The 24,401-nt window shown below is 42.1% G+C and overlaps 1 protein-coding gene across 1 annotated transcript in view; it reads right to left on the bottom strand.

Annotated features, from left to right (window-relative positions):
• Nucleotides 1–3,205: 3,205 nt before the first annotated feature.
• Nucleotides 3,206–24,401, bottom strand: part of hepacam2 (HEPACAM family member 2) — a 104,744-nt gene continuing 83,548 nt past the window's right edge. The window contains exons 8-10 of the mRNA XM_078227876.1: nt 18,436–18,512; nt 11,603–11,720; nt 3,206–4,638 (exon numbers count right to left, since the gene is read on the bottom strand). Coding sequence (XP_078084002.1) covers nt 11,619–11,720; nt 18,436–18,512 — 179 coding nt within the window. The 3' untranslated portion in view covers nt 3,206–4,638; nt 11,603–11,618. The remainder of the gene's footprint in view (nt 4,639–11,602; nt 11,721–18,435; nt 18,513–24,401) is intronic.

Here is a 24,401-nt window from a genome sequence, read left to right as displayed (position 1 = left end):
TTCGCAGCAATTTTTTTCAGGCAACTTGTGCTTTTGCAAGTTTGTGGTTTATTTTCTATTTCGCAGCACATTTTATTTTCAAAATCCTAACTTTCTGGCACATGACCTCCAAATAGTACAAAGAAAAACAGTGACAAAGGTTCAATGCAACAAAAGAAATCTATAATCATGAAATACTGCATGATCAATTTGTAGGAAAATTATTGCGCTGTCTCCTTGCCCCTTGCAATATTCCGGTAGTAATGACAATGAAACTGTGTTCACTATTCCTTGAAACAGACAACAGCACCTGAAGTATGCACATGTGCAGTTAAATGCAGAAATCAAGACGTTAGTTACTGTCAATGGTTCTATGATTCTCCATGGGTGTCTATTGAACCCTCTGCAGAAACAATCACTTTTACACTCTAACATTGTTTTTAAAACTTCCCGAAAAAGCCATATCCTGTTAATAAAGTGTAACTGAGTTCTTAACAGCATAAGTTTTATCAAGTCATTTGGGAGTAAAGAACATGAGTATTGCTGGAAAAAGAGACATGCATGATTGATAAAGGAGTTGCCATGGCGAATGCACCAGTTGATGGTGACTGACAGATAACTGCCATGCATTATTTGAAATTTAAACCAGGCGACTTGACCTTGATTGGTCATGGCATTGCTCTGGGGCGTGTATCAGTAAATGACTGTCACTTATTTTGATTTGCTGAAACAGGCACCCATTGCAGTGTCCTGATGCATGTAAGACAAAAAGCTTCAACATATCCCTTTTTTTAGCAATATTTATGTTACAACTACTGCTGAACAATCTTTCTTGGTCTGGAAACCCTTATACGCAACATAATTTTTTAATGTTTAATTGTTTTAAGTGTTTAATTCAATACTCTAAAAGTTTGTTTATAATATTTAGCTTTAATGTGCATGTCCAAATTATTTTTTCACCCTCTGCAAAATGTATCATACATTTTACTTGGTATTTTCTTTTCTGTGTGATAGCCTGAATGTGATTGGTGGCTTAGCGTGCTTGATAACATAATTGTTGGTAGATATCTGGAGATCCACTTGATGCCAGATTCAAACTAATGTTGGGAAAGGGGAAATCCATGTCACAAAGATTGCTAAATCCTTGTGGGCAGCTTTCTTCAAAGTCAGCAATGAGTGATTGCTTTGCCACTGACAGCACAATCTGGGCCCTTATTTGTCAGCATTTCTTTGTCACTTTCTTTGTTCACACTACTACCCCTAGCTGTCGTGGAAGCCTCAGCATGATTCACATTTGAATTTCTCTCTGGAAAATTTCTGTCATTGATTTAGTGCTAAGGCTGAGATTAACAATTCAGAGGGTAAGTGATTTGCAGGCACAAGCTCCTCACTTTTCAATATCATTGTAAGTTGCCATTCCCAGCCGGTGCTATCATATCATGCATAGTCCAACATGAGTGGGGCTTTCCAGCCTGAAATATCCATCAAATCCTTCCAGCCTTATAATAGCAATATTTGTGATTGCTGCAAATGAGAAGATTTTCCCACTATTCATTTGTTGGTTTCCACCCAGTCTCAGTAACCTCTCCACCACCACGCAACTCCCCCCCGCCCCCACCTTCATCATTTTGTTGAGGTGCTTGGTACCTTATTGCCCCACACCCGAATGGTCAATCTTTATGCATAAATCTAGCAAGTGATTGTCAGCAGGGACTTTTTTTTTAGCGGCATCATGACCGAATCTTGTCATGTCTTCACCAGAATTCCACAAATAATCACAAGTACCCTGAATGTTACCTTTTCCTCTATTCTTTGGATTTTGGGAACAGGGGTGGAGAGTTTAAGAGTATCTGAAATGGCCCAGCCATGGGGCAGATCAGTTAACTTGGCACAGGTGATCATTTATTAATGACTACCCTGGGAAAAATGGATGGCACAACAGAATTTTTGTATTACTTTTGAATTTAAAATCGCCAGATAAAGTATCCAAATATTAAGTCCAAACCTACATTTAAGATACAAAATACCCTGATTATTTAATTAAAAGATCACTTGACAAACCCTTCGAAGTACACGATGATGACACGACACCAATGTTTTAACATTACTCTAAATATAACTTTACTCTATCATAACTTTAAAACACACCACTGCAGGACACAGTGTCCTCTTCTTCATCTCTCAGATCTACCCGCATGGCAAATCTATGCTACTTCCTTTTATCCAAATCTTGCTCCGTAATATGTACAATTTCAATTTCTACCTTGTTTAATTATTCTATTCACATGGCTAATTGTTGTTCCAGTCACTTGGCATATTAATTATCCAGCCTACTAACATCTCAGAATCTCTTTCATTCTCACTTTTAACTAGTTCTGTACCACTCATGTAATATTCTGTGTTGCTCATTTTTCTCCAATGTGCAGTACCTTGCACTTCTATGCACCTAAATTTCATCCACAATTATTTTGCTAATTGACAGATGTTATCCAATTTTACCCTTCCTTACACCTCCCTGCCTCTCTACTTGCTTTCATCCTTCAGGATACCCTTTAAAATCTAACTCTTTGCCCAAACTTTTAGCCATCTGATGTAATATATTCTGATGTGGCCCAGTGTTATATTTTGTTTTGCAATGTTTCTGTGAAGGGCCTTGAGAGATTTTATTACCTTAAGGTCATTATATAAATATGTTGTTGTTGCTGTTCTATAGGTCTCTGGCTGGTTCCTATTACTCATATTCCCTCCTCTTTTCGAACCTTCCCAGTTGGTCTCATCTGCAAGTTTAGCAAATTTGAATTGATTCCAAGTTGTGATGTAAACATGGAACAGTGGTGTCCCTGAGACTCATATTATTCGGTATTCCCTCTATCTCCCACCCTACCATGAAATCAACCCTCCTCTCAACAAACATTCCCTGTGTCCTTTCTATTAGAAATATGCTTGTTTTTTTAATCTGTTGGGCCAATCTAACCAGCTTGTTATTTCATTCTCAATGGCAGTTCAATCAGTTTCACTTATAATAAAAAGAACATGAACTAGGAATTTTTGATTCTTTATATCATGCAATATCAGGTAACGATAGTATTAAAACTGGCAGTGATGACATAGTATAAGAACTGAGTATAGCTATTCCATTCATATACAAGTTACATACTAATCATTAGGTACTGCCAGCTAGTCAAAATCCAATGTCAATTCAATATAACACGTTAATTATTTAAGTACTGTTTTCAGCTACTCAATAAGGCACTTTTTATTTTTCACAAAACATGTTTTTCACAAAACATTTTGAAAAATAACTTTAAACTTGAAATGGAAAAAGATTTTCAGATTTCCTCCTGGAAAACAGTGTTAGAGAGACCAAAAGCAACCCCGCATATTTCTGTAAGTGTCTCAAAGACAACCTTAAAGGCAGGAACTTTTGTATTTCAATTGTCCTCAGAGAAGTTAAAGCAACTTTTATTGAGCTAATGTTATGAATAGTTAGTAGAAATAAAAGAAAACAAACGTTTGAACATTTATAGATACTACAATGAAGTTCTGGCAAGAATTATATAGGGTTGGACATATTTATTTATATCTGGACTTCAAGAAAAAAGAAACAAATCTCAAAACAAAACAGGTATTTGTTTTGGAACTTTCTGAAATATTGAAAGCTAATGTTGAATTACGCGCCTTCACTCCTTTGAAGTTTAATATCACAACTGGATCACATGCACATCTTTACATGATTTCGATTATTCAGATAAATGTGCATGTCACATAAAAAAAGGATGGTTTAATTAACCATTGGTTTATACATCAATATTTTTGGTAGTTTCGAAGAAAATATATCCTACCAATTCAGAAGTAGGGATTTTGAATTTTTTAATGTGTGTTTTTACCTGTACTATCTGTGGAATGGAGCACTTTTATACCTTTTGTTTTCCAAAATCAGTGTTTATCACTGCCGGATCTATGCAGGATAAAATTCTGTCACCAATGTACCTCAACGCCAACACATGATGGAACCACCTCTATAGCACTAATGATAATTTCAGTCACTATGCCTATTTTTATGGCCTCTCTGAACTACGTTCTCAACTTATTACCAACATAGCCCACAGTTTTGCACTATGATATTGTGGCAACTAGAAACAATAGTAAGGTTTCCCAAACTAATTGAGGACAGTATCCTTATTGCTCACAAAAAGGACGACATCTGTCCCATCAATCTGAACTAGATTAAGATTTTGATTTGACTTCTCAAAATTTTGTTATCTATAAACATGTTCTGCAAATCATTATATAATTAGAAATCTCATAGAAAATGTAAACCAATGCCTAAACAGAATGAGGAAGATTCAAGAGTAACACAATCATTGCGTAACGAATTGTAGTCATGAAACACATTCTCAATTATATATTGCATTTTCTGCTGAAACATGAAAGGTTGAAATGATACATTGACAGAACTGTTTAGACAAATAAATGTTTACAAACTGCATCAGTATTTTTTCTTTCTTGGGGACATATGCTTCCTTTCGATTCACCAAATTGCTGGAATGCAAAACGCTCCATTTTCTGATGTCCGACCTTGGCTGTCACTACAGTTTGTTGTCAAAACACAGTCATTGCATAGCTGCCTCAATCTTCTTGCGTGTGACAAAATACCAACTGGTAAAAAAGAAAAAATGCAAGTTTACTGTACTGTGAAGTGCATGTGTTCACAACAGTTTGCCTGCCTTATTTACAGTATACACAGAATACATTTTTCTTGTGCGTGTGAATAAAAAAATGTGAATATTTAGCGTAAATGGAAAGACCTGATCATAAGCACACTCTGAAAAATCAGACTGCAATGTGTGACTGCTGTCACTTTTGTATCTCAAGATACACTCAACTGTCAATGCATTTAGAACAAAGAACAAAGAACATTACAGCACAGGAACAGGCCGTTCGGCCCTTCAAGCCTGCACCAATCATGCTGCCCGTCTGAACTAAAACCCCTTACCCTTCCAGGAACCATATCCCTCTAGTCCAATCCTATTCATGCATTTGTCAAGACGCCCCTTAAAAGTCACTATCGTATCTGCTTCCACTACCTCCCCCGGCAGCAGGTTCCAGGAACCCACACTCTCTGTAAAAAAACTTGTCTCGTACATCTCCTTTAAACCTTGCCCCTCACACCTTAAACCTTTGCTCCTTAGTCATTGACTCTTCCACCCTGGGAAAAGGCTTCAGACTATCCACTCTGTCCATGCCGCTCATAATCTTGTAGACTTCTATCAGGTCGCGCCTCAACCTCCGTCTTTCCAGTGAGAACAAACCAAGTTTCTCCAGCCTCTCCTCATAGCTAATGCCTTTCATACCAGGCAACATCCTGGTAAATCTTTTCTGTGCCCTCTCCAAAGCCTCCACATCCTTCTGGTAGTGTGGCAACCAGAATTGAACACTTTATTCCAAGTGTGGCCTACCTAAGGTTCTATAAAGCTGCAACATGTTTTGCCAATTTTTAAAATCAATGCCCCAGCCGATGAAGGCAAGCATGCTGTATGCCTTCTTGACTACCTTCTCCACCTGCATCGCCACTTTCAGTGACCTGTGTACCTGTACACCCAGATCCCTCTGCCTATCAATATTCTTAAGGGTTCTGCCATTTACTGTACATTTACCATTTGCATTCAACCTTCCAAAATCCACTACCTCACATTTGTCTGGATTAAACTCCATCTGCCATCTCTCCGCACAAGTTTCCAAACAATCTATATCCTGTTGTATCCTCTGACAGTCTTCATCACTATCCACAATTCCACTAACCTTTGTATCACCCGCAAACTTACTAATCAAACCAGTTACATTTTCCTCCAAATCATTTATATATATTACAAACAGCAAAGGTCCCAGCACTGATCCCTGAGGAATGCCACTTATCACAGCCCTCCATTCAGAAATGCACCCTTCCACTGCTACCCTCTGTCTTCTATGACTGAGCCAGTTCTGTATCCATCTTGCCAGCTCATCTTTGATCCTGTGCGACTTCACCTTCTGCACCACTCTACCATGAGGGACCTTGTCAAAAGCTTTACTGAAGTCCATGTGGACAACATCCACTGCCCTACTCTCATCAATCATCTTTGTCACTTCCTCAAAAACATGATTTAGTGAGACACAACCTCCCCTTCACAAAACCATGATACCTCTCGCTAACACATCCACTTATTTCCAAGTGGGAGTAAATCCTGTCTTGAAGAATCCTCTCCAATATTTTCCCTACCACTGATGTAAGGTTCACTGGCCTGTAATTACCTGGATTATCCTTCTTCTTAAACAAGTGAACAACATTGGCTATTCTCCAATCCTCTGGGACCTCCTCTGCAGTCATGATGTGGAGATGCCGGCGTTGGACTGGGGTAAACACAGTAAGAAGTTTAACAACACCAGGTTAAAGTCCAACAGGTTTATTTGGTAGCAAAAGCCACACAAGCTTTCGGAGCTGCAAGCCCCTTCTTCAGGTGAGTGGGAATTATGTTCACAAACAAGGCATATAAAGACACAAACTCAATTTACATGAATAATGGTTGGAATGCGAATACTTACAACTAATCAAGTCTTTAAGAAACAAAACAGCATGAGTGGAGAGAGCATCAAGACAGGCTAAAAAGATGTGTATTGTCTCCAGACAAGACAGCCAGTGAAACTCTGTGGGGGTTACAAATAGTGGGACATGAACCCAATATCCCGGTTGAGGCCGTCCTCGTGTGTGCGGAACTTGGCTATCAGTTTCTGCTCAGCGACTCTGCGCCGTCGTGTGTCGCGAAGGCCGCCTTGGAGAACGCTTACCCGAATATCAGAGGCCGAATGCCCGTGACCGCTGAAGTGCTCCCCAACAGGAAGAGAACAGTCTTGCCTGGTGATTGTCGAGCGGTGTTCATTCATCCGTTGTCGCAGCGTCTGCATAGTTTCCCCAATGTACCATGCCTCAGGACATCCTTTCCTGCAGCGTATCAGGTAGACAACGTTGGCCGAGTTGCAAGAGTATCTACCTGGTACGTTGTCCACCTGATACACTGCAGGAAAGGATGTCCCGAGGCATGGTACATTGGGGAAACTATGCAGACGCTGCGACAACGGATGAATGAACACCGCTCGACAATCACCAGGCAAGACTGTTCTCTTCCTGTTGGGGAGCACTTCAGCGGTCACGGGCATTCGGCCTCTGATATTCGGGTAAGCGTTCTCCAAGGCGGCCTTCGCGACACACGACGGCGCAGAGTCGCTGAGCAGAAACTGATAGCCAAGTTCCGCACACACGAGGACGGCCTCAACCGGGATATTGGGTTCATGTCCCACTATTTGTAACCCCCACAGAGTTTCACTGGCTGTCTTGTCTGGAGACAATACACATCTTTTTAGCCTGTCTTGATGCTCTCTCTACTCATGCTGTTTTGTTTCTTAAAGACTTGATTAGTTGTAAGTATTCGCATTCCAACCATTATTCATGTAAATTGAGTTTGTGTCTTTATATGCTCTGTTTGTGAACAGAATTCCCACTCACCTGAAGAAGGGGCTTGCAGCTCCGAAAGCTTGTGTGGCTTTTGCTACCAAATAAACCTGTTGGACTTTAACCTGGTGTTGTTAAACTTCTTACTGTGTTTACCTCCTCTGTAACCAGTGAGGATACAAAGATTTCTCTCAAGGCCCCAGCAATTTCCACCCTTGCCTCTTTCAGCACTCTGGGTTTTTCCCATCAGGCCCTGGGGACTTGTCTACCTTAATGTTTCTCAAGAACCCCAATACATCCTCCTTTTTGATCTCAACATGATCCAAACTATCTACACCCTTCCCAGACTCATCATCCACCAAGTCCTTCTCTTTGGTGAACACTGATGCAAAGTATTCATTTAATACCTCACACATTTCCTCTGGCTCCATGCATGGATTCCCTCCCCTGTCCTTGAGTGGGCTAACCCTTTCCCTGGCTACCCTCTTGCTCTTTATATCTGTATAAAAAGCCTTGGGATTTTCCTTAATCCTGCTGGCCAATGACTCTTCATGACCCCTTTTAGCCCTCCTTACTCCGTGCTTAAGTTTCTTTCTACTTTCCTTGTATTCCATACTTGCTTTGTGTGTTCCCAGCCTCATGGCCTTGACAAATGCTTCCTTTTTCTCTTTGACTGGGCTCACAATATCTCTTGTTTTCCAAGCTTCCTGAAACTTGCCATACTTATCCTTCATCTTTACAGGAACGTGCTGGTCCTGAATTCCTATCAATTTACACTTGAAAGCCTCCCACATGCCAGAAGTTGATTTGCTCTCAAACATCTGCCCTCAATCTACATTCTTCAGTTCCTGCCTAATATTGTTGTAATTAGCCTTCCCCCAGTTTAGCACCTTAACTTGAAGACTACACTTATCTTTATTCATCAGTACATCAAAGCTTACTGAATTGTGGTCACTATTCCTGAACTGCTCCCCTACTGAAACGTAGACCACCTGGCTGGGCTCATTCCCCAATTCTAGGTCCAATATGGCCCCTTCTCTAGTTGGGCTATCTACATACTGTTTCAAGAAGCCTTCCTGGATGCCCCTTACAAACTCTGCCACATTCACGCCCCTAGCACTAAGTGAGTCCCAGTCAATATAGGGGAAGTTAAAATCTCCCACCACAACTACCCTGTTACTTTTACACCTTGCCAAAGTCTGCCAACATATCTGTTCCTCTGTCTCCCGCTGGCTGTTGGGAGGCCTATAGTAAACCCCCTAACATTGTGACTGCACCCTTCCTATTCCTGAGCTCTACCCATATTGCCTCGCTGTATGAGTCCTCCGAGGTGTCCTTCCGCAGTACAGCTGTGATATTCTGCTTAACCAGTAGTACAACTCCCCCACCCCTTTTACATCTCCTCCATGCTGCCTGTAACATCTGTATCCTGGAACATTAAGCTGTCCTTCCCTTAACCAAGTCTCTGTAATGGCAACAACATTATAGTTCCAAGTACTGATCCAAGCTCTCAGTTCCTGTTACACTCCTTGCATTGAAACAAATGCACTTCAGTCAACCAGACCCTCTTTGATTAGCAATCACACCCTGCCTGCTCTTTCTCTGAGTCTTACTGACCCTAATCTCTAGTTTTTACCTTTGTAAAAGGTAAAAAAACAATCACTTACAGCAGAGACTACTATCTCAGTGTGTCATTCAGATGAATGGAGGTTGATGCCTTTTATTACAATAGAACATTGATAACTTTGTTGAAATTATGTTAATCACGAGTCCTAAACTGTGATCCAATAAATATGGGATAGGATAAGCTGTGCTTTATTAAAAATAGCAGAGATTTACAAATTCTAGGCTGGAGTTTAGTCATCATATAATATTTTGTAATTAACTGCCATGTGGAAATTGTGATATTTTTCCGGGTTGTTTAGATTGATATCTAACTTGTTTTCAATGGTAGAATCATTTGGATGTTGCCATGGGGGACAGAAGTCAGGAGGTTGGAAAGATCCCCCATTGTGATCCTGCCTCCAATGTTTTTGTTGCAAACTGAACTCTTCCTGCTGTGAAGTCCCACTTTATGTCGGAGGTGAGTCTTCCATCTCAATCAGAAAACCCGATGAGGAACCAAGATGGGATGATTCTGGAGCGGGCCTGGTGAAGAGCCTGATGATCCTCTTTAAGTGTTGGCAACAGGTCAGCGCTTCAGCTGCCAGCACATAAAAGAACTGAAATTAGCCTCCTGTGCCCTCAAAATTTTGCCTTCTATGGAATCATTTCCCTGTCTGTATCATTTACTCTCCTCAATCCTTTAGCCCCTAAAAATCCTGTAACGCATCTTTCAAGGCCTACTGTCCTACCTCCATGGCCATTCCCATCTCTTTTCACTCGGTGGGTTGCAGGGGGCTTCCTCCTGGTGAAAGGTCTGTAAGGTCTGATCTCAGGTCTTTCGATGAGGTGGGGGGGGGGGGCGGTCAGGGAGGCACTTCCTGCAAAATGGCTACTGACAGAAACTGAGGTAGGGCTTCCACCCCTGTCTGTCAGCAGCCACTTATTTTGCCACCCACCTCCTTTTGATCTCATTTCAAGACCACAAATTCCTGCTCCTGGTGTCACGCAATCAAATTTTTGTCATTAAATATGATCAGAAAACTTCCACCTCAAAAAATGAAACTCTGCCATCACAGTAAAAATATAATTGAAATTAAAGTCTGCTACATCTTTATAAAGATACAGTTTTGAATCCACAGTGTTGAATCCACAGTGAACACCGAGACTCAATTTCCACCATGGATGACTATCAAATCTCTTCTATAAATACCTGGCAATTTTCTTAATCTTTATTGGCTAATACTCAACCTTCCTCATTAATTAAAGTTTTTTCATTTGATAATAAATGTCTATAATCCACTTTTGTTATTCACTAATTATAATCTCCCTCCTCAAAGTAACTCAATCCTTTGCAATCCTATCTTCAGATACATGGGAACACCACCATATGGAAGTTCCCCTCCAAGTCACTCACCGTTTTGACTTGGAAATATATCACCGTTCTTTCATTGTTGCGGAGTCAAAATCCTGGAACTCCTTCCTTAACAGCACTGTGGGAGTACCTACACTTCAGGGATTGTAGCAGTTCAAGAAGGCAGCTGACTACCACCTTCATAAGGCCAATTAAGGATGTGCAATAATTGCACATCCCTTGAATAATTTTTTTTTAATTTAAAAAGAACCACCACACCACAATTTCTCTTCTGCAAATGTTAGTGTCCTGGAACATGGGCTCTGCTGCTTCACTAGTTTGGGAAGCATCTTGCAATATAACTCAGAAAGAGCCCAAAAGGTACACTGTAACTTGATGCATGATTCAAAACACTGCCATTTAAAAGAGTAAATTTTTAGTGCCTTCTAAGTGGAAGATATAGAGATACAGGAGTAGGAAGAGCTACACAAAGAGATCACCGCCTTCAACAGCTCTTCCTATCATTTAACTCAGTCTTCCAAACCTCCAGATGAATGCCCTCAGTTTATTCACAGTCTAGCTATTTCTATCAAATCATGAAACAAGATCTCTCAATACCAATCCAAAAAAACGACACAGCAAGGATTCGGGTCAAAATGTGTTTAAAATGCTATCAAACAAATTTAAAAACCAATTTGCTACCCGAGTGGGTACAGCACTGGAGGTGGAAGGGTATTGGTCATCGACTTAATAAACTGGAGATGGTCAAAAAGTATAGACTCATAGAGCTCTGACCTGAATTCTTTCTCCTTCAAAAAAGAGAGTTGCCAATAACCAGCATGGGCAGTGCTGCCAGCTAACCCATCATATGTAAATAAGGCACAAACCAAATATGGGTTCATGCCTCTTACCCGCTTCATCAGGTGGGCACCTCAGATTCCATACTAACGTTATACCAGATATGTATGCAAGTTCATAATCTCCCCCATTGGCTAAGGCTACCTCCGCACTATTTAAATAGATGTGACTTAACCTCAGCTGTAGTAAAACATTTTATTGCACGAGTACTTCTCCAGACATTAGAAATAAAATACCTTCATCTCAACAATCTAACTCAGAATGCCACCCAGACCCTGCTGAACGTTTTTGAAAATAAGTTTAGGAATGAAAGCCATTTCTACCTGTTGTGGTCAGGCATCAGGATGTCGTCGGTGAATGGCAAATTACATCATAAACTGTTGTGTGAACGTCGGGTACTCGAATAATATCATACACCGTACTTAATTTATCTGGACGAATCTGGAATATATTAGGTGAGGAAAACATATCTTTTCAGTTGGTTTAAAATTAATTCCCATCTCCTCAAGCCATGATTTAGAATGGTCACAGCATTCTAGCACAATGAGAAAAGACAACTTCCTTGTGGCAAAAACAGAAAATGCTGAAAATACTCTGGTCGTATCTGTGGCGAGAGTAACAGAGTTAACATTTCAAGTCCAATATAATTCTTCTGCAAAGAGGAAGGCAGGTAGAAATGTGTTGAAATGGGTTTATGCTGCTGAAAGTGGGTAAGGGGAGAAAGAACTTAAGGGAACTAAAACAGATAATGCTGGAAAATCTCAGCAGGTCTGACAGCGATGGCTCAAGGACAATGAAGGGAAGTTACGCGTGCAGCCACAAGAAGTGTGTCAAATCCTTAATGAGTACTTTGTATTGGTATTCACAAAGCAAAAGGACATGACGGATGTTGAGGTCAGGGATAGGTGTATGGATGCTCTAGAGAATGTCAATATATCGAAGGAGGAAGTGTTGAATATCCTAAATTGCATTAAGGTAGACAAGTCCCTGGGGCTGGATGGGATCTATCCCAGGTTACTGCGGGAGGCAAGTGAAGAAATAGCTGGGGCCTTAACAGTTATCTTCACATTCGTTTTGACCACAGGTGAGGTTCCAGAGGACTGGAGAATAGCCAATGTTGTTCCCTTGTTTAAGAAAGGAAGCAGGGATAATCCAGGAAAATATAGGCTAGTGAGCCTGATGTCAGTGGTGGGGAAGCTTTTGGAGAAGATACTGAGGGACAGGATATAGACACATTTGGAAGAAAATGGACTAGTTAGCAACAGGCAGCATTATGTTGTATGGGGAAGGTCATGGCTCACCAACTTGATTGAATTTTTTGAAGAATTGACAAAGATAATTGATGAGGGAAGGGCTGTGGTGTTTATGTAGACCTTAGGAAGGCATTTGACAAGGTCCCACATGTCAGACTAGTACAAAAATTAAAATCACACGGGATATGGAGTGGGCTAGCTAAGTGGATACAGAATTGGCGTGGTTACAGAAGACAGAGAGTAGTAATGGAAGGGTGTTTTTCAGAATGGAGATCTGGAGGGATCAATGGGCAACATGGTGGCACAATGGTTAGCACTGCTGCTTCAAAGTGCCAGGGTCCAGGTTCGATTCCCAGCTTGGATCACTGTCTGTGTGGAGTTTGCACGTTCTCCCCATGTATGCGCGGGTTTCTACCGGGTGCTCCAGTTTCCTCCCATAGTACGAAAGATGTGCTGGTTAGGTGCATTGGCCATGCTAAATTCTCCCTCAGTGTACCCAAACAGGTGCCACAGTGTGGTGACTAGGGGATTTTCACAGTAACTTTGTTGCAGTGTTAATGTAAGCCTACCTGTGACACTAATAAATAAACTTTAAACTGTAGCCAGTGGTGTTCCACAGGGATCAGTGCTGGGACCTCTGTTGTTTGTAGTATATATAAATGATCTGGAGGAAAATGTGGATGGTATGATTAGTAAGTTTGCGGATGACACGAAGATTGGTAGAGTTGCTGATAGTGTCAGGGATTGTCAGAGGATAAAACAGGATATAGATAGATTGGAGTCTTGGGCACAGAAATGGCAGATGGAGTTTAATCCGGACAAATGTAAGCTGATTCGTTTTGGAGGATCAATTTTAGATGTGAATTATATTGTTAATGACAGAACCCTTAGGAACATTAACATACAGAGGGATCTGGATGTGCAGGTCCACAGTTCCCCAAAAGTGGCAACGCAGGTGGCCAAGGTGGTTAAGAAGGCATATGGCATGCTTGCCTTCATCAGCCGGGCATTGAGTACAAGAGTTGGGAATCATTTGCAGCTATATAAAATCTTGATTAGGCCGCATTTGGAGTATTGCACGCAGTTCTGGTCACCATACTACCAGAAGGATGTGGAAGTTCTGCAGACAGTGCAAAGAAGGTTCACCAGGATGTTGCCTGATTTCAAGGGTGTTGGCTAAGAGGAGAGGCTGAATAAACAAGAATTGTTTTCCATAAGACCATAAGACCATAAGACATAGGAGCGGAAGTAAGGCCATTCGGCCCATCGAGTCCACTCCACCATTCAATCATGGTTGATTTCAACTCCATTTACCCGCTCTCTCCCCATAGCCCTTAATTCCTCGAGAAATCAAGAATTTATCAATTTCTGTCTTGAAGACGCTCAACGTCTCGGCCTCCACAGCCCTCTGTGGCAATGAATTCCACAGACCCACCACTCTCTGGCTGAAGAAATTTCTCCTCATCTCTGTTCTAAAGTGACTCCCTTTTATTCTAAGGCTGTGCCCCCGCGTCCTAGTCTCCCCTGTTAATGGAAACAACTTCCCTACGTCCATCCTATCTAAGCCGTTCATTATCTTGTAAGTTTCTATCAGATCTCCCCTCAACCTCCTAAACTCCAATGAATATAATCCCACGATCCTCAGACGTTCATCGTATGTCAGGCCTACCATTCCTGGGATCATCCGTGTGAATCTCCGCTGGACCCGCTCCAGTGCCAGTATGTCCTTCCTGAGGTGTGGGGCCCAAAATTGCTCACAGTACTCCAAATGGGGCCTAACCAGTGCTTTATAAAGCCTCAGAAGTACATCCCTGCTTTTGTATTCCAAGCCTCTTGAGATAAATGACAACATTACATTTGCTTTCTTAATTACGGACTCAACCTGCAAGTTTACCTTTAGAGAATCCTGGACTAGGACTCCCAAGTCCCTTTGCACTTTAGCATTATGAATTTTGTCACCGTTTAGAAAATAGTCCATGCCTCTATTCTTTTTTCCAAAGTGTACAACCTCGCACTTGCCCACGTTGAATTTCATCAGCCACTTCTTGGACCACTCTCCTAAACTGTCTAAATCTTTCTGCAGCCTCCCCACCTCCTCAATACTACCTGCCCCTCCACCTATCTTTGTATCATCGGCAAACTTGGCCAGAATGCTCCCAGTCCCGTCATCTAGATCGTTAATATATAAAGAGAACAGCTGTGGCCCCAACACTGAACCCTGCGGGACACCACTTGTCACCGGTTGCCATTCTGAGAAAGAACCTTTTATCCCAACTCTCTGCCTTCTGTCTGACAGCCAATCGTCAATCCATGTTAGTACCTTGCCTCGAATACCATGGGCCCTTATTTTACTCAGCAGTCTCCCGTGAGGCACCTTGTCAAAGGCCTTTTGGAAGTCAAGATAGATAACATCCATTGGCTCTCCTTGGTCTAACCTATTTGTTATCTCTTCAAAGAACTCTAACAGGTTTGTCAGGCACGACCTCCCCTTACTAAATCCATGCTGACTTGTCTTAATCCGACCCTGCACTTCCAAGAATTTAGAAATCTCATCCTTAACGATGGATTCTAGAATTTTGCCAACAACTGAGGTTAGGCTAATTGGCCTATAATTTTCAGTGGAAAGACAGAGGCTAAGGAGAGACCTGATAGAGTTCTACAAAATTATGAGAGGCATAGACAGGGTAAATAGAGCCTTTTTCCTAGGGCGAAAGTGTCAATTACTAGGGGGCACAGATTCAAGGTGAGAGGTGGAAAGTTTAAGAGAGATATGTGTGGGAAGTTTTTCACTCAGAGAATGATGGGTGCCTGGAACATGCTGCCAGAGGATGTGGTGGAAGCAGGCAATTAGCAACATTTAAGAGGCATCTGTTTGGGTACATGAATAGGGAGGGAATAGAGGGGTATGGACCAAGTAAGGGTAGAAGGTTTGTTTTTTAGTATAGTTAGGGTATGATGATCAGCACAGGCTTGGTGGGGTGAAGGGCCTGTTCCTGTGCTGTACTTTTTTTTGTTCTTTGAGATTTTCCAGCATTTTCTGTTTTTGTTTCAGATTCCTTTATTGTAGAACAGAATGGAAGTTCGGGGACAGAGTAGAAACAACACAACTTCAATGTTGTGTTGCTCTTGCCACTGGCTGTCGATAAGTCTAGATTATAAACCTAACATAGTCGAGGGCAGAAAATAAACAAACATTCAGCAGCAACAAGCAGTATTTAGTGAGTTTTTAAATAAATCAAAACTGTCAATCATCCAGGCACTTTGAAGTTTCCAAAACAACTAACCACAAATCCTTGAAACCATTTATCTTGTGTAAACAAACATTATAATGTTAACATCAGAGGTCAGAGAGCCTGAGCTGTCAATCAAACACTGTTTGCTCTGGGGAGCAGGTGTTCCCGTATGATAATAGTTGTCTGGGCTCTCAGCCAAGCCTCATAAGTATGCTTGGACCCCAACCACATCCATTCCCAACATCAGCAAGGCCCAAAAATTTAGCCAATTTCTGTATTTCCACAATGGTGTCAGATCTAAGTATTTCCAGTTTTTTCTCTGGGATGGCACAGTGGCACAGTGGTTAGTACTGCTGCCTCACAGCACAAGGGACTCGGGTTTGATCCCAGCCTAGGATCACTGTCTGTGTGGAGTTTGCATGTTCTCCCTGTGTCTGTATGGGTTTTCTCCAGGTGCTCCAGTTTCCTCCCACAGTCCAAAGATGGGTGGGTTAGTTGGATGGGCCATATTAAATTGCCCCTTAGTGCCAGGGGGACTAGAATGGCAAATACGTGGGGTTATGTGGATAGGGCCAGGGTGGGATTGTTGTTGGTGCAGGCTCGATGGGTCAAATGGCCTCCTCCTGCGCTGTAGGGATTCTACAATTCTATGATTCTATGTCAAATTGAGGAAAACGTTTGATTGCTGGAGCTGGAAGTTGCTGTTACTTCATCTGTGCGCTAACTAGATATTTGGTATTCTGAAGGTTCTAGTGATATTTAATCAGCTTTGCAGAAAGTAACTACAGATACGGATTTTCCAATGTGAATCTTGATATGGAAAGGCTATTTGGGAGGCAGATATTGGCCTCTCTGCTTTCTGCATGTATATACCCATTCAGCAAAGTTTACATAGCTGGGAGATTTCTCTTATACATCGTTGCCTTAAACAGCTGTACTTCCTGCTGAAGAGCAAGAGGAATGGTGTCAATTGCTACATGAAGATTTGCAGCCAATTCTAACCAGGAGAACAGCAATGTCTGTAACAGTCACAGTTAGCACTGTATTCTTTGTAACTGGATCCTTCCTGGCAAAATCTGGTCATCTTTGTCAAATTGGAGAAGCAGGTCACAAGTCTAAAATGAAGGTCATTGATGTTTTCTTCAGGGACACCACATATTCATTTTGTTATCACTGGTTAGCTTGAGAGATAGAGATCAAATTCTGTGGACTGGCAGGTTGCCCAGAGCTACAAGGAGCAATTGACTAAATAGATGAGGCACTCAAAACCCCACATGAAAATTTTCTAAACTTTCACCAGCAAGAAAATCATTCAATTAATGTACAGTTTTCTGCACAGGTTCCACTTGGAAGGACAAGCGCAGCAGATGCATAGGAACAGCACACCTGCAATTTCCCCTTCAAGCCACTCACCATCCTGACTTGGGAACATATTGCTGTTCCTTCACTGCCGCTGGGTCACAATCCTGGAGCTCTCTCCCCAACAGCACTGTGGGTGTACCTACATGAACTGCAGCGATTAAAGAAGGCAGCTCAACATGCTCTCAAGGGCAATTAGGGATGTGAAATAAATGTTGGCCGAGCCAGCAATGTCCACATCCGTGAAAGAACAAATTGAACAAAAATGCCAGGAAGCTCAAGTTAAACTTCAGAGACTTGAACACAAAGTCTAGGCTGAAACTCCAGGTCAGTACGAAGGGAGTACTACACTGTCAGAGGTGCTGTCTTTCAGATAAAATGTGAAGCTTTCAGGTGTACATAAAAGATCCTATTGCATGGTTTCAAAGAAGAGCAGGTGAATTCTCCTGGTATCCTGGCCAATATTTATTCCTCAACCAACATCAGTAACACAGATTATTTGGTCATGATCACATTGCTGTTTGTGGGACCTTGCTGTGTGCAAATTGGAGTGTTTCTTACATTATAATAGTAGCTACACTTCTAAATATACAGTGGCACAGTGGTTAGCCCTGCTGCTTCACAGCGCCAGGGACCAGGGTTCGATTGCCAGCTTGAGCCACTGTCTCTGCTGTCTATATATTCTCCCCGTCTCTGCGTGGGTTTCCTCCGGGTACTCCGGTTTCCTCCCACAGTCTGAAAGATGTGCTGGTTTGGTGCATTGGCCATGCTAAATTCTTCCAGGCAGGTGCCAGGGTATGGCAGCTTGAGGATTTTCACAGTAACTTCATTACAGTGTTAATGTAAGTCTACTTGTGACATTAATAAATCAACTTAAAACCTAAGTGCTTTACAAAGTCTTCTTCCAACTTTAACAATTGCAAGTCCTCACAGAAACAAAGCCTGAAGTCTATGATGCCAAACCATGAAACCTTTCAGAAAAATATTTTCCAAAAGACGTTAACAAATTATATATTCTTCTTGTAATAGCCGCTCAATATCAGGTCTACCTTGGATGCCAGGCACCTTAACTGCCCTAGTTCCTAATGCACTATTTCCATAGGGTGTTTCTTGAGTGAGATGAGCTTTGATAATTCCATATGCAAATAATAATAAACTTTTCAGCAGCACAATCTCAACATTTACAATTGGATTGTTCAGCAAAATGAAAGCTAGCTCATTAAATAAAAGCACATGTGACAGGTTCTGTTCAGTGTTAAAGAAATATTCAGCTTATAAAACCAGTTTCGCTCAGCAGATCGATACACCCACCTGTTGAAGCTCTGCTGGTTCCGGCACTGCAATGAATTCATAAATTCCATAATCATCCACAGGAGGTTCTTGTTCCTCTGAAAATAAAGAGGAAATGATTGACATATATGGGAAAGTCTGAATGATTGAAAATAGCCCAACTTTACAGGTGTGGGGCATCTATGCATGACAATGATTTTCTACGCAAACAGCAATATTTTTTAAATGCAGCTTAATGGTTTGAAAACATGAAAAGCAAAGGTCTGTGGGATAGTGTGAAAGTTATTGTTAACGACAGTTTCTGTTGGTATTCCTAATGGATACTCAGCTTTAATCTAAAATTGAACTGGGTGGAAAATTGGTGAGAATGTGGCGCAACTGGAGACCACAAGATTGAGGTCAGAGACCCTGTGAGTGGGGTGTACAGTGCCAGCCGCCATTCCCCATGGGTACCCCATGTTGAACATAGTGTTTGTGTGTCCATGCCATACGTGCTCCAACAACTTCCCAACTGACCAAATTGTGATGTCAATCAGGCTTACCAACTGGTTTAATGCATGATTTCCAAATGTGGATCACGCCAATCCATTCATTGTCATCGCTTGTTATACACCACAGGATATGCATAAACAGCTGTAAGGGGAACCCACGTCTCGGGTTATTTAAAGGAAGGATCAGACAACCAACCTGCAAATAGTTTTATCTAACCATAAAGCAAAAGACCAGAGCTATAATAAAACCTCAGAAATCAAGAGGTTAAATAGGCGTGGGGCAAGTAGAGTATTTAATCTGCAAGCCAGAAAAAAAATAAACCAAATGCAAAGCCCAGGCTTGCCTTATTATAGACCGTGAGAAAGGACAGGATCCGACAAGCCTCTTAAAATGAGTGCTGTTGGATTTCCGTTTCAAGAACATGGGCTGTATTGGCTCAGTCAAGTGCTGTACGGAGACTGTGGATGAAGAAAATGTTGATCACAAAGAAAGGAAAGATTGACAGGTGCTGCACTGAACAAACGATTTCCTTCAAAAATTCACTCAAGTCTAATTTACATACAGTATAGGGTGGAGCAAACTATATTGTGTTGGTAGCTGTGAACTATTACCAACAACTTGTTTTACTGGCTTGTCCACAAGTTCAATTGTGGAATTAAATTACTGTGCTTACATTGTAGTGAAATGGGTGAAGAGGATCTAACAGACTGTTGAAACTGCAACCAGCAAATAAAAATGTTATTTTCATGAATGTTGTCAAAGGTCTTACGAAAAGAGATATAATATTCAAAAAGTTTTAGGGTGCAAGCAAATAATATGTCCATTCTAAAGCTGGATTTAATGGTGGCAGCAGGGATCCCACTGCTGGGCCCGAAAGCAGGGACATCTCCACTTTGGCGGTCAGTGGGACATGGGGCCACGTATTGTCAGCAGTAGCCACCAGCACTGCCATCCCTCTTAAGGATAGCCACCCACCACCCAAGAGTTACTGGCCAATCATAGAATCATACAGTGCAGAAGAAGCCCTTTGGCCCATCAAGTCTGCACCAGCACATTAGAAACACCTGAACTCCCACCTAATCCCATCTGCCAGCACTTGGCCCATAGCCCTGAATGTTACGATGTGCCAAGTGCTCATCTAGATACTTTTTAAAGGATGTGAGGCAACCTGCCTCTACCACCCTCCCAGGCAGCATATTGCAGACTATCACCACCTTCTGGGTAAAGAAGTTTTTCCTCACATCGCCCCTAAACCTCCTTCCCCTCACCTTGAACCTATGTCCCCTGATGACTGACCCTTCATCTAAGGGGAACAGCTGCTCCTTATCCACTCTGTCCATGTCCCCCATAATCTTGTATGCCTCGATCAGGTCTCCCCTCAGTCTTCTCTGCTTCAATGAAAACAACCCAAGTCTACCCAACCTCTCTTCATAACTTAAATGTTCCATCCCAGGCAGCATCCTGGTGAATCTCCTCTGCACCTCCTCCAGTACAATCACAGCCTTCCTATAATGTGGCAACCAGAACTGCACACAGTACTCTAGCTGTGGCCTCACCAAAGTTCTATACAACTCCAATATGACTTCCCTGCTTTTGTAATCTATACCCCGATTGATAAAGGCAAGTATGCCATGTGTCTGTTTCACCAACCTACGAACATGCCTTTCTGCTTTCACAGATCTGTGGACAAACATGCCAAGGTCCCTTTATTCTTGAACTGAGGAGTGTCCTATCCTTCATTGAATACTTTCCTGTCAAATTGCTCCTTCCAAACCTCACAGAAGAACAGAAGTCTCAGCAGTCTCAGCACTGCGACCAGAAGTGGTGGCCACTGCTGGTGTTGCACTGGAAATGTGAGGGCTCATTGATGGACATGCCCTCTCACGACAACGTCAGTGGGGTTAGAGTGTGCCGGGAGTCAGTCAAGCAGAACTTGCTGAGAGGAAGATGGGTTGGTGAGGGCAAGTAGCACTATTGTTTCCAGGATGGCCGTTGCCATTGGGGATTCACTCCATGTGTCAAAGACTTACCAAAAGAGTTTTTGGTATTGAATTTCTGCTCAAGTTTCCACTCCAATTCAATATTAAGCTAGCAGAATAACTGGGGTGATAATAGCACAGTAGTAATAATATCACTGGACTAGTAGTCCAGGCCCAGGTTCAAATCTCACTGTGGCAGCTGATAGAATTTAACTTCAATTAATATAAAAATCTGGAATTGAAAGCTAATCTCAAGACTATTGTCGATTGTTGTGAAAGACTCACCTGGTTCACTAGTGTGCTTTACAGATGGAAATCTACCATCCTTACCTGACCTGGCCTACATGTGACTACAGATCCACACCAATGTTGTTGATTCTTAACTGTCCTCTGAAATGGCCAAGCAAGTCATACAGTTTTCGGATGAACACGAAATAGAGTCATGGAGTCATAAGAGATTTACAGCATGGAAACAGGCCCTTTGGCCCAACTTGTCCATGCCGCCCTTTTTCTTTAAAACCCTAAGCTAGTCCCAACTGCCCGCATTTGGCCCATATCCCTCTATACCCATCTTACCCATGTGACTGTCTAAATGCTTTTTAAAAGACAAAATTGTACCAGCCTCTACTACTACCTCTGGCAGCTTGTTCCAGACACTCACCACCCTCTGTGTGAAAAAATTGCCCCTCTGGACCCTTTTGTATCTCGCCACCCTCAACTTAAATCTATGCCCACTAGTTTTAGACTCCCCTACCTTTGGGTAAAGATATTGATTATCTAATTGATCCATTCCCCTCATTATTTTATAGACCTCTATAAGATCACCCCTAAGCCTCCTACGCTCCAGAGAAAAAAGTCACAGTCTATCCAGCCTCTCCTTTTAACTCAAACCATTAAGTCCCGAGAGCATCCTAGTAAATCTTTTTTGTACTCTTTCTAGTTTAGTAATATTCTTTCTATAATAGGGTGACCAGAACTGTACACAGTATTCCAAATGTGGCCTTATCAATGTCTTGCACAACTTCAACAAGACTTTCCAACTCCTATATTCAATGTTCTGAGCAATGATACCAAGCATGCTGAATGCCTTTTTCACCAATCTATCCACCTGAAAGTGACTTCACTTTCAAGGAGCTATGAACCTGTATCCCTAGATCTATTTGTTCTGTAACTCTCCCCAACGCCCTACCGTTAACTGAGTAAATCCTGCCGTGGTTCGATCGACTAAAATGCATCACCTCTCATTTATCTAAATTAAACTCCATCTGCCATTTGTCAGCCCACTGGCCCAATTGATCAAGATCTCGTTGCAATCCGAGATAACCTTCTTCACAGTCCACTATGGTGTCATCTGCAAACTTACGAATATGCCTCCTATATTCTCATCCAAATCATTAATATAATTGACAAATAACAGTGGACCCAGCACTAATCCCTGAGGCACACCGCTGGTCAAAGTTTGAAAAACAACCCTCTACAATCACCCTCTGGCTTCTATCATCAAGCCAATTTTGTATCCATTTAGCTACCTCACCCTGGATCCCGTGAAATTTAACCTTATGCAACAACCTACCATGCGGTGCCTTGCTAAGGTCCATGTATACAACATCAATTGCACTGCGCTCATCTACCTTCTTGCTTACCCCTTCAAAAAACTCTATTAAATTTGTGAGACATGATTTTCCACTCACAAAGCCATGCTGACTGTCCCTAATCAGTCCTTGCGTCCCTAAATGCCTGTAGATCCTGTCTCTCAAAATACCTTCCAACAACTTACCCACCACAGATGTGAGGCTCACTGGCCTGTAGTTCCCAGGCTTTTCCCTGCAGCCCTTTTTTAAACAAAAGCACAACACTTACCACCCTCCAATCTTCAGGCACCTCACCTGTGACTATCGATTATTCAAATATCTCTGCTAGGGGACCCGCAATTTCCTCCCTAGCCTCCCACAATGTCCTGCGATACACTTCATCAAACCCGGGGATTTATCTACCTTGGTGCGCTTTAAGACTTCCAGCACCTCCTTCTCTGTAATATGTACACTCCTCAAGACATCACTATTTATTTCCCCAAGTTCCCTAACATCCATGCTTTTCTCAACAGTAAATATTGATGAGAAATATTCATTTAGGATCTCACCCATCTCTTGTGGATCCACACATAGACTACGTTGTTGATCCTTAAGAGGTCCTACTCTCTCCCTAGTTACTCTTTTACCTTTATGTATTTGTAGAAGCTTTTTGGATTCTCCTTTGCCTTCTCTGGCAAAACAATCTCGTGTCCCCTTTTTGCCCTCCTAATTTCTCTCTTAACTCTACTCCTCCATCCTCTATACTCTTTAAGGGATTCACTTGATCCCAGCTGCCTGTGCATGTCATATGCTTCCTTCTTCTTCTTGACCAGGGCCTCAATATCCCGAGTCATCCAGGGTTCCCTACTTCTGCCAGCCTTGCCCTTCACTCTAAGAGGAATGTGCTTACCCTGAACCCTGGTTAACACACTTTTGAAAGCGTGCCACTTACCAGATGTCCCTTTGCCTTCCCACAGACTCCCCCAATTAACTTTTGAAAGTTCCTGCCTGATACCATCAAAATTGGCCTTGCCCCAATTTAGAATTTTAACTTTTGGGCCAGACCTATCATTCTCCATAGCTACCTTAAAACTATGGTCACTGGTCCCAAAGTGATCCTTCACTAACACTTCTGTCACCTTCCCCTCCTTATTTCCCAAGAGGAGGTCAAGTTTTGCCCCCTCTCTGGCTGACCTTGCCAGTAACACCCACATCCCATGAAAGAATGAAGAAAACTACACAGGATAATTTCCCGCCCAATGTGTCTCTAACCTGCTCTGGCTCTCCTAAATCCAGAAATTATTAATAGTATCGCCTGTGTGACCATGCCCACATTTCATTACCTTGCTTCAATGACATTCCTGCCTTTGACACTTCTGACCATCTATCCTCCTCCACCCTCTCTCTCCCATTGTTCAGTTCAATCATTTTATTCTCACTTGAAACAATTGTTGCCTGACTCACACTTCGGCCAAACATCCAATTCCTTGCCAGCAACCACTGGGCAGAAAGCCAGGAGTTAAAGTGGGTGCCAGTGTATTCAACCATTTCTGCAAGTTTCCACAGGACCTCTGTCTGCCTCAAACACAAGTACCTTACAATGGAAGGCTGGGAAAAGGGTGACAGGGTGGGAGGGAAACCCCATTTGAGGGCTACATCATCCCCAACATGGTGAAAACATCCAGAATGTCTAACAAAAAGAGACTGTCAAACACTGAAAGGTCATCAATAAGGTCAATTTGCGTGTCCAGACTTGGATATAGTTCCGGGCCCCTAAAGGTCATTTTGCAACAATGAATGTTTCCAGCTCTGTTATAGAGGAGAGCAGTGGGCAATCCTGTGGCATGTTTCTAGAATGGCTGATGGCTCCCCAGTCTGGGCATCCCCTGTTACATTTTATAATCTTCTTTGTTCAGTAGACACACAAGATATGTCCCTGATAGTG

This window comes from Mustelus asterias, chromosome 2, assembly GCF_964213995.1.
Source record: "Mustelus asterias chromosome 2, sMusAst1.hap1.1, whole genome shotgun sequence".
Taxonomy (NCBI): domain Eukaryota; kingdom Metazoa; phylum Chordata; class Chondrichthyes; order Carcharhiniformes; family Triakidae; genus Mustelus; species Mustelus asterias.
The sequence above is the reverse complement of the archived record's forward strand: the minus strand, read 5'-3'. Positions and strand labels throughout refer to the sequence as shown.